Genomic DNA, 11,325 nt, shown 5'->3' with positions numbered 1-11,325 from the left:
GCCCTGCGATGAACTGGCGACTTGTCCAGGGTGTCACCCTGCCTTCGCCCTAAGACAGCTGGGATAGGCTCCAGCAGACCCCTGTGACCCTGAATAGGAATAAGCGGGTATCGAAGATGAATGAATGAATGAATGAATGTAAAGAGATATTCAAATGAATAATGAGATCATCCAAACAATGGAGAAGTCAATGGTATCCGTCCCTCGGACGTATTCTGCATGTGTGCGCGACCTTAAAGTGATCGTGTCAGAGTTTTCCCGTGCGGGATACCTGTTATTAGCACTTGTTGTTTTTTCATCGTTTGTGTGTGTGTGTGTTGCAGGTGGGAGTGGTGGTGGTGGAAGTGACTGGCCACTGATGCAGTCGTCGCCGTCTCCGTAAAGGTTAACGGCGGACATGGGAAAATATCACAAGAGGACAAATAAACAGGCGCTTGACCACGGCAACGGAGCAAATTCATTAGGGGGAAATGCAAAGTCTCTCTCTCTCTCTCTCTCTCTCTCTCTCTCCCTCTCTGTGTGTGTGCATGCGCGTGTGTGAGTGGAATATCACAGCGGCCGGCGTGCTGCGACTTCTGTGGCAATAATTGAGAGCAGCAGAAGTGGCCGAGGAATAGACTGCAGCCGGGCCGCGCATACATACAGCCTCATTATAAACCCGCCGGCTCTCGTCCGCTGCGGCCGCCCTGAGCACTCCCCAATGCCCCCCCCACCCCCCCACCCCCCTCCGCCTTCCCCTCATCCGTCTTTCTTCAGGCTGCTTCCTCCACGGCCGCCGAGCGCATTCCGCGTCTATCAAAGATCTCCACGGGCAGACGATGAGTCACTACTAGTCAACAAGACGGAGCTACGGTCCCGACGTGGCTGCAGTTCAGGTCGCTCTTTTTTTTTTTTTTTTTTTTTTTCTTCGCACCACGCAACCAATTTTGGTCTTTTTCTGTCGTCTCAGACTGCGTTGCGACAGAGTGGTCGCCGGCTGACACCAGAAGTCCTGCATCTGTTTTTATATGCCTACTATCTGCGTGCGCTGACTTTTAAAGAGCTACGGCTCTTGTCTGTGTTTTGGCTTCCTTGGATTTGTGTGCATGTGACTTGAAGAAAAAATACTTTGGTGACCAAAGTCGCAATCTGAATTTTAAAATCACCCATTTTTCCATAAGCATGCCCTGATTAAAGCCCGGGTGTGTGTGCAGTAGTCATGACTACATCGGTTTCGAAAACCCTCTTGGTACAGGGAAGTACGAAAGCTTAGTAGAATTGGGTTGTGGAAACTTGTTTTTTTTCTCATTGGCATCACAGATGTGTTGATTCACAAGGGTAACAAAACCACGGAAACAAACGATTGTGCCATCATGCTGGGAATATTCAACTTGCCCATTCAATCCCACTCAAAGCCCAATCGCACATCTGATCTGATCTGTGACACTGAGCGAGGGAAGACAAGCCGCTTCTATTCTGAGGTCCTTCCGGCCGCCGTGTGGAACACGACAAAAGGCGGCGATGAAATCCGACCCGCGAGCGCTCGATGTCGCACATGGTGGCTGAAGGTGTCAACGGGGAGGCGGCGAAAAGGCCCCATGACTGCAGAGTGTTGACAGGCCGGCGTAATGGGAGAGGATGAGTGTCAGCCTCAGCGTCTGATCTGGTTACCTGCGCTAAGACATCTTTGTTTGGCCTTCTGAATTTGGTTTGCACATTGCAGCTGGATGAGCATCAAGAGCCGATGGCCAATCGAACTCGCTGGCGTGTGCTTTGTATGAAGCAGTTACCGGCTTCTGACATGACGGGACAAAAATGACTCGGCACTTTGTCATTTCGGATCCAGTGGACACCAAATTGCTAACAGCAAGAGAATATCATCCTCTGCAGATTGGAAAAAATAAAGTAGGAATATGTGTAGCACTACTGGACTTTAAAGCTGCTTTGATAAACAGCTCAATTTTTTATTAATGTTAAAATATTAATTCATCATTGTACATGTCACATTTCCAATTTCCCTTTTGATGTTTCCTTGTTTTGTTTGTTTTTATTATGAATCTGAAAGCGCTTAACTGCAGATATAGATTTATCCTAAGCTTAAAGCATAAAAAAGGTGAATGGGCACTGCGTTGCATTTTAAGTGCAAGGCCTATAATGTCATGCTGAGAAACATTTCATGGCCTGATGAATTTATTTGATGAAAAAGTGTCTCCCTTCATTAGGCTGAGTGCAAGAAATTCTATCAGCTGCCTCGGGGCAAGTCGGGAGTGGAGAAACAACAAGTGCGCTCACTTTCACACAACTTTGAAGTTGTGTCTGCATATGGTCTGAATAATTAGGCAGCACTGATGTGAGTACCTGGAATTTAGAGTTTATTTTTCTTTGTGTAGTCCGTACCTGGTTGCATCCAAAACTTGTAAAAAAAAAAAAAAAAAAAAAAGAGCACATTTTAGCATGCAATTGCAGGATGATTAGCATTGAATTGTTAACATGGAGCTCTAACTGGAACTATAAGTCTCATCGACCTTGTGACACTCTTTTTCTTCTGGAGTTGGTATTGATAATGAGGTGCGACTTCTCAGCTGATGGCTGGCACGCTAAGCAGTGCAGTGTTGGGGAACCGCTTGTGTCGAGTGTGGTTGCACATGGGAAATTACTGGGGGTGACAAATGAAAACACGCAAAAAGAAAACAAGTTGCAGAGGGCGCTGTGACATAACTTTCAACTCCAGGCGTCATGACTCCGTTTATGTCCTCAGCAGTTACGGGCTGAATTTGCAGATAGCTCATTTAAAAGGGGAGATACGGCAAGAGCAAATGGGGATGGAAATGGATAAATAAAGGGGGGGGGGGGGAAATAATGGATGAGATGATCCGGAGCAGTTGTAAGAAGGAGAGATTACATCAAAGGATTACCGAATTATTTCCTGTCTTTAGGTGTACGTGCCTGTGCATCAGCATCGAGATCTCCCATTATCGCCACCCCCTCTCCCCCCGCACGCTGAGACGGAGGAGACAGGAAATGAGGTGCAGGTGCAGGAAGCGTTTGGGAGATAAGAGGTGGCGAGGCAAAAAAAAAGAAAAAAAAGAGAAAGATAACGAGACAGGAAACGTGGAGGAGGTGAGGACGGGGTCAGACAATTAGGACAATTACTGGCCAAGTTGGAAATTGGGGGTGTCGCCGGTGGCAGACTATAATTCCCATTTAACGCTTCGTTTAGCTCCAAAATGCCAGCCCATGTGTTATGGATGAGTTGTGAGTGAAAAACAGAGGAGGAGGAGCAGGAGAGTCGTGTGCACGTGTGTGTGTGTGTGTGTGTGTGTGTGTGCGAGAGAAAGAGAGGGAGGGAGCGGATTGCAGTGAAAATGCTGTTGACAGTGGGCTTTGATGAAAGCTGACAGCTAATTTATGAAGCATATTTTGGATAAATGGTTTTTTCCCAGTCCTGCCCTCTCAGTCATTCTACACTGGTAATTGGATTTCCCCTAACTTGCAACAGTGAATTAGACTAAACTAGTTAATAAAAGAGCTGGGGCGTGTGTGCGTGCAGGAGGGGATGTTTAATGCGTTGTTTTTTTTTGCAATAGTCCTTCGAGTTCTGGTCTGAAAAGAAATATAGCAAAGAAAATGAGTGTCGCTATTACAGGATTTAAGTGTGTCTATTTTAAGACGCGGCCGCCATCCTCCGCTGCAGAGGAGGTTAATGGCAAAGTTTCAGTCCGCTGCGCTAACACCCGACTAATACTTAGCACCTATTGCTTTATTCTTACTTTGTCAATCAAGGAGCAGAGACGCGCCGGCGCATCTCACGGAGCTCCGCTTTTCTCGTCTCGCTCTAATTGCCAAAAGTGCACCGTGTTTACGAAGCTCTTCTCGGGGAGGCAGGCTTCTCTGTGCAAATCTCCATGAGTGTGTGTGTGTGTGTGTGTGTGTGTGGGGGGGGGGGGGTCAACGGCAAGATGACAGAATTCTTTTCCTGTCTGCTGAATCCAACCTTCGTTAGCCTCCACGAGACGAAGAACCGCGAGTGAAAAGCGTCAACTTGAATTGAGCGAAACCGCAGCCGCAAGATCCCGACAGACGTTCCGTCCTCATGGAAGAAACTCCAACTCACGACGAACTCACTGGAGATCCAGTCAGTTGCGAAAAATGCTTTTTTTTTTTGGGCGAGTCGGTCGGGCTGATACCCAACCAGCATCGCACACACACACAAAAAAACCCCAACACAGCAGGGTCTGGCTCGAGCATGTTACAGCCACCAGCAGCCAGGCTGCCTGAAGGTCTAATGCAAATGAATGTAATCCAAGTTAATCTACTCAGAGGAAGCCGGGCCAAGCCACGGGTCCTCTCCGAAATTACTGTTTTCCCTTGATTGCCGAGTGCCGGGAAGAGGCTGGATGACGGCGACGGTTCAAACTGACAGACGGAGCGAGATCGATGGACGGAATCTCAAAAAGGGGGTCCGGCTGAGAGCAGACAAAGGGAAAACCAACGACAATCATCTTGTGAAAATGTGAGAAAACTGAGTCGAAATCAAATGATATGAAAGGCAAAGTCCCTTCACTGCACATACTGTTCGTAGACCCAACGGCTTTGCGCTGAGCCCCTTGTGTCTCAAATTGCAACCCACTCCCTTCAGTGTTCCGGTGCGCCTCAACCTGACAGATGTCCCAAACTAGTCACGCTTGCGAAAGCGAAAGCTGTCGCGCAGACGGCGTCAGAATCCCTGCGGATCACCGGCCGTCCCCACCGAGACAACGTTAACCGGTGGGGAAACTGGGCGGCTCCGCAGAGCATTTCCCAGTGGTGCACGTGCTTGTGTGTGTTTGCGTGTGTGCCTGTTCCTCTTATACAGTCAGATTCAGATTCTTGAAGGAAATAAGCGCGAGTGGCTCGGCTACAAAAGCCCAAGTCGCATTTGCATCCGATATATCCGACATCCTTTTTCATCCGGAGCCGAGAACGTCCCTTGTTTCTGGTTCCCTCGGCTGCGCAATAAAACCTGCAGTTGACACGGAGCAGCGGCGACAGCTCACCTCTTACCTTTGTGGAAATGACTGTGATCACGACAAAACAGCATGCGTGCCCTGCCACCGGTTTAATTTTATTTGAGTGATCAAAATGGGTGGGTAAATTGGATGGATTTTTCCCCCACAAAAAAAAAGCATATAAAAACAAAGTGGAATGAACTGAAGGACAAACACCAAAGACATTATCAGGAACAACACTGGCAATATGACACGGTCAATCAGCATTGGCCAGTTATGGCTGTGCAGGCACAAAAAAAACGCCTCCTATGACCTATTTGAAGTAAAATATAAATCATGAATAATAAATGGCATTTGGTCTACAGCACATTGTGCTTCAACCATTGTTTCAATGCTGCGTCGGGTGAAAAGGTCGCAGGCTAAGCCGACAATCATCACTGGAGCAACCGAACCGACCCTTTCGGCACAGTTCTGATTGCCAGCGCGAGATTGGTAGGAGCTGTTTCGGGGAGTGGTGTTGCTATCTGGCACTTTCCATTTTCACTTGGGTACCAAATTAAAAACAATAAATCTAGGGTGGCTCACGACTGGCTGTGCGCCTGGTTGCAACGTGTTGGAAATGAATAAAATGGGGCAGAAAAACTGGAGCTGAGAGGGGCCGTGCCCCGTGCCAATGGCAAAGCGCAGACAGTGAATTATCCATCAAGAAGTCCTCTGATTGGCTGAGCCTGAATTTGGATGAGTAATTTGGTGGGATGTTACTGAAGAACCCTGCCTGGTGTCGATATATAAATATACATATTAGGGCTGTCAGTGTTCACGCATTAATCACTTTTTTAAGAGTACTTCAAACGTAAGCCTTTTTGTCCGTTTCACTAACCCGTAGTCGGCCCATCGGGCCGACATTACTTACATTATGGGCTTAAGACTTCCTTGAAATGCAAAATAACCAAATTTTACACATGCGATTAATCGCAGTTAACTATGAAGATTCTGCGATTAATCGCGATTAAAAAATAATATATGTATATACATATATATGTGGATAAAAAGGTCTGTTTTTCAAATTCCCAGACGTCTCTTCAACACGTCGGAGCTGCGGGATCACTAGACCGGGTGGAACAATGTGGAGAGCGCTGTGTGGGCGCTGTATGAAAAAAACATCTCTCAGCCATTACCTGGAGTGTTGAGCAACCTGGACATGCGGCAGCTGTAGGTGATCCGCTGCTCGCAGTACTCGGCACTGGTGGTGATGGCCGTCACCTGCGAACGCAAACGCAGCCGTGTTAAACCGGGGCCGGTGCTCGCGAGGCGAATAACTGGAACGTAATCGCAACGATTTATCAAGAGCTTGAAAAATAGAAACCAAGCATGGGAGATCACAAAGTCTGAACAAGTTTTTTTTTTTTTTTTGGAGCGCAGCTCAGCCGGCTGACAGGCAGAACGCAGTCGAGGTTAAGTGCTTTGTTGTGTTTATTTTCTCTGTATTTTAAATATTGAAGAATGTTTTTTCTCAGGTGAACCGCCAAGCAGGGGTCACATTCCACCTGCGCTCCCAATCTGTGGGATCCCACTCACCGGCGTAATGAGATTTCCCGAAAAACGCAGCGTTATCTCGCATCACGTAGCGAGTGTCGACAAACGCGACACTTAATGAGAGGCGACGGTTAAAATTGTGTGTTGACATTTTTCGCCACAATGAGCGCTGATGTGCCGTAATCACAGGGACATGCAGGCTGATTTCCGCGTCTGATTGCGCTGCTACTTAAACTCTGCGCTAATAAGCGCAGGGTTCCAAGTGCTGCTCGGGAACAATGGGGAAAAATGAACAGCATGCTTTCTGTCGTCGTCGTCGGAGGAGGAGGCAAATAATTGAGAAGGCACAATTTTGAGGTCTTTGGCGGTGCTCAGAAACTCCCAGACGATCCTCTGTTTGTTGTGTGCTGCCTTTTTAGCTGATACGATGTTGTATGATGTGTGATTTAATTTGAAGAACAAAATATAGTAGAAAAGTGAGCTCACTTGCAAATATAACGGATCCCAAGAAAAGAACAGAATAGAATGGAATTCCTTTATTTATCCCACACTGGGGAAAATTACATAATTACAGCTAAATGTAGTGCAACAGAGAATAAAAAATTAAATTTTTTATTATTTATTATTAATTTAAAAGTAATAAAGAAATAAAATGAACTATTTATAGATCGATAGACATTTGTATTATACAGCACTAACAAACTAACTAACCGGCATGCGTTGACCTTACCTGGTCCATGGTGGCACTGTAGTTCACCTGCAGGACCGTGCGCCTCTCCCGGCTGGAGCCGGTCACTGCGGTCCGGGGCGGCAGGTTGTTTATGACCGTCGTCCACACTTTGTCCTCTGCAGGGCAAAAAGCGCAGTTTTTTTTTACATGTGCAGCGAGACACGCGTGAGAAAATATTTGCAGACATTTACGATTTTTTTTCGGCTGTGGTGGGCAGTTCTGGCCGGGGTTTAATGGACACTTGGGCGCCGTTACGGCGAGTCCGGACCCCTTGTACGTGCGTGTGGATGTGTGTCTTGAAGGAAAGGAAACTTTGAACATCCCTCAGCCGTGCGTGCGAGCGAGCGAGCGAGCCATCCGGCGTGACTAAGGGCCTTCGCCCTGGCGGAGGGTGGCGACATTTCATTAAGAGCCTCTCGCCTTTGCTCCGCCCCGCGTTCCAGACCATCTACTCAGTCCACCCTGTCTGAACACGTGCGTGCGCGGGCTCCCTCCACGCCCTCCCCGGTGTAATGTCAGCGGCTGTGACTGTTGCCACGGCAACCGCAGGTGCAGCCGGAGCGAGCAGAGCTGCTGGCCCGAGGTTAAGAATGAGGAGGGCGAGAGTTCCCCGCTTGGACGGGGGTCACTTGTTTCCAGACGCGGCAGTGGAAGAGTGTGCACGCACACACACACACACACACACACACACACACACACACACACACGACAGCGGTCCCAGCCTCGCCTCTCCCGCCACGCACCTGTCATGTTGCAGTTGACTTTGAAGGGGCCGAGGGCGCCGCTGCCGTCCGGATCGATCCAGTAGGAGTCCGACGACCTGCCCAGGTGCTTATAGGCTTCGCAGGACGGCTCGTAGATGGCTGAGGGGGGGGGGAGGGAGGAGGGCCAGGAGAGCAAAGACATGTTGGAGGAGACAAAACTCAGTTGCAACAACACTTTTTTAACCTTCTATGCAGACTCTGCTTGGCAGGTTCCAACGAGCACTGTAAATCTACAATGGGTGACCTCTAAGTCCATTCGGAGATGAGGCAGCCATTGGAGCTGAAACTGTTTTTTATTTTTTTTTTTAGAAAATCTAGTTTATTTAATATTTAATTAGTTACACAAATGTCAGTTTGAGGAACAATGAACCTGAGAACAAAGTCAAAGAGGCCACAGCCACCTAAGGCAGCGACTAATCAAAGGGCTTGTCTCCTCTTTTCTTTTTGCAGCACTGATGAAAAACAGTGCTGCCAGGGCTACGACCACGTCCGCAAGCCAATTATACGAGGTCCTCGTCCTTTTGTAAAACTTTAAAGTTGGGTTTTCAGGTCGGCTTTCCTATTTCCGGCAGGGAAGTGGAAGTGAGTAAAAGGTGCTTTCAGGGGAGCGTTCAGTTCTAGTGGTTGGTGGAAGTGATTCTGCACCCAGTCCGCCGCCGCTGCTCTCCCCGCGCCTGCTCATTTCAACACTGCAATTCCACATTAGACGTGCCAATAATGCATCTCTATTATCTAATGGGCCGAAAGCAAATTCAATTACGCTATTGATAAAACACACACACACACGCACACCACAATAGTACACTGTAGTCGTTTTTCCTATTGTTTTTCTTCCTCTGTGCTCCCAGCAGCCAATTTCATGGGGCTGCCAGTCTCCATTCAGCGGCTGTCACACCAAGAGCTCTTGTCCCACACACTCTAGCAATCTATCTGACAACATATTGATGTTGCGTTTATGCTCGCGTACACACACACACACACACACACACACACACACACACACACACACACACACACACACACACACACACACACACACACACACACACACACGAGGAAGGGGGGGAAGAAAGAACCCGCTCAGAGTGGAACTAATTTTTTTGTTTCAGGACCATTTACAGACAAACCGTCTTCTCTCTACGCTGCCCTCCTAACTCCTTATTGATAATTACTGGTTTCTCTCCCCTTGGGCTCTGACAACCTGATTAGTACATTTGTCTTTGTTTCCCTTCTGCGTGTGTGAGAGAGTGTCCGTGCACCGTACGGCGCTGACTCAGTTTGATCCGGCTTTGAAGAGCAAAAACCAAACAACACAAAAACCTGAAAACTGCAAGAGACGTTGCACCGGAGGTGACGTGAAACAGAGGGAATTTCCGTCCAAATTACCGCCAGGGGGGCAAAAAAAAAAAAAAAAAAAAAAAAAAAATACAGTTAAAACTTTGTTCAGACTGCTGGTTTAACAATCTGAGCTGCGGCTAAATTTACCAGCGAATAGTCGGTCGGTGACATTTGAGAGAGCCGAGGAGCCGCTCCAAACGTGAGGAGCTGCATGTTGGAATGCGCCTCTGCCCCGCGAGTCGCTGACTTTTACAAAGGGCCGACTGACCAGCGCTCGGATCGCCGTCCTCCAACAATGTCCTTTCCGCTCCATCTCTTCTCGCCGCCGACGTCTTAACACGCCACTGTTGTCGGCGCTCTTGTTTTAAGCCGAACAAACAGCGCTGCCAACACGATCCCCCCCTCTCATCCTTTCTTAAAAGGGAGTAATATTCGATGCATATGGGAGGACGATGGCCTTTTCAAACATTTAAGCCTTTAAAAAAAAAAAATAATAAAAAAAAAAATAAAAAAAAGTCTCGGCCTGTGAACACTTCAAAAGTTCATGCTCGAATCCGAGGGGGGATTGCGGGTTTGGAAAAGAGGAAGCAGCTTAATCGCTCGAAAGGGAAACGGGACGCAAGCGTGGCCGGACGAGAGCCGCTGCGAGCGAGCACAGAAGCGGCAGCGCGCAAACAGCGGGACTCCGGCGTACTCACACGTGTGGCACGTCGCTCCGGTGTAGCCGGTGCCGTCGCAGGTGCAGCTGAAACTGTCCCACGTCTGCCGGCACCGCCCGCCGTGCTCGCAGTGGTTGGGCATGCACCTGCAGGAAGACATGTGCACGTATGTGATAATCAAACAGAGGTCAAAGCAAACAGATCATTATTGTAAATCAGGGTTCGGGGGGGGGGGAATCAGACACTGTTCTCTCTCTTGTTTTGTTTCCTCTTAAACTTGTTAAAAAATTTCAACGCTCATCTTTAATCCAGACTTTGTCAAAGCGCTGCAGGGTTGAGAATGGCCGCGGGCCTGCTGGGTATTCCCTCCCGCACCCCCTGAGGGCACCGGCAGCCTCACAACGAGCACACAAACGAAACACCCAAGCGGACGCGTCCTCACGAGCGGCGCATGTTTTTGCGATTAGAAATATCCAAGGCTGCTCATTTGAATGAATCAAAGCGAAGCTGCGAGGGAAGCCAGTTGGTGGGGAAGACAAAAAAAAAAAAAAAAGCCAAGCAAACACTGACTCATGCGAGCCGCCCAGGGGGTCCGAGTCCTTCTTTAATCATATCAAGAATCGGGCGGCTGAGCAGCGGAGAGATTTTCCCGCCTCTGGAGGGAGACGGGATGATCGCCGCTGTCACACAGCCTTCAGAAACGGCTGTTGGAAGTTGGATTTCGTTTTTCTTGTACAGGACTCATTGGCTACAGGACAGGATCAGCCCCCCAACCCCACCCCAACAGAACCTTAGAGATACAATGAGGCTGAATGTGAACCGCTACTGATATGAGGCCACAACAACAAGTACAATGAATCACAAATATACACGCATACGTGTGTACATCAAAATAAGTGTGCGTTGTTGCAGATCCCTTGTGCAATGACGACGGTATTGTGGAAGAATGCAGCCTTGTGTGTGACATCAAGGGAATGTTTAAGTGAGGACATGTGTGTGTGTGTGCGCTTCGCCCACCATCTCAGCCAAAACAGAAGCTCACAGTGGAACGGCATTGATCAAAAGGAGGTCAGACGGAGCTATTGAACCGACTTCAAAGGCATCCTGATTAGTCAGACGGTAACAGTAGAGCCATTTATCTTCCGCGGCACGATGGGGCCCCACCTCGAGCACCGCAGGGGCAGGCGGGCAACACTCAAACGAACAGAGTTGGGCGACTCCACAAGCGGGCGAACGCATCAAAAGGGGCGGCGGCGCTCGCAGGTGTGAATCACTTTTTTTTACGAGGTCCGGTTCTAAATATAGAGAACCGGGGGGTGCTAGCGGGCGTC

General features: G+C 48.6%; 1 protein-coding gene across 1 annotated transcript in view; it reads right to left on the bottom strand.

Annotated features, from left to right (window-relative positions):
* Positions 1-6,145: 6,145 nt before the first annotated feature.
* Positions 6,146-11,325, bottom strand: part of cntnap2a (contactin associated protein 2a) — a gene marked incomplete at its 3' end in the record, with an annotated part of 146,261 nt that continues 141,081 nt past the window's right edge. The window contains exons 12-15 of the mRNA XM_076051133.1: positions 10,034-10,140; positions 7,977-8,096; positions 7,234-7,349; positions 6,146-6,230 (exon numbers count right to left, since the gene is read on the bottom strand). Coding sequence (XP_075907248.1) covers positions 6,146-6,230; positions 7,234-7,349; positions 7,977-8,096; positions 10,034-10,140 — 428 coding nt within the window. The remainder of the gene's footprint in view (positions 6,231-7,233; positions 7,350-7,976; positions 8,097-10,033; positions 10,141-11,325) is intronic.

Source organism: Nelusetta ayraudi, unplaced genomic scaffold (genome assembly GCF_046127955.1).
Source record: "Nelusetta ayraudi isolate G7.1 ecotype Tasmania unplaced genomic scaffold, CSIRO-AGI_Nayr_v1 ptg000132l, whole genome shotgun sequence".
Classification (NCBI taxonomy): domain Eukaryota; kingdom Metazoa; phylum Chordata; class Actinopteri; order Tetraodontiformes; family Monacanthidae; genus Nelusetta; species Nelusetta ayraudi.
Note: the sequence above shows the minus strand (reverse complement) of the source record. Positions and strands in the feature narration are given on the sequence as shown.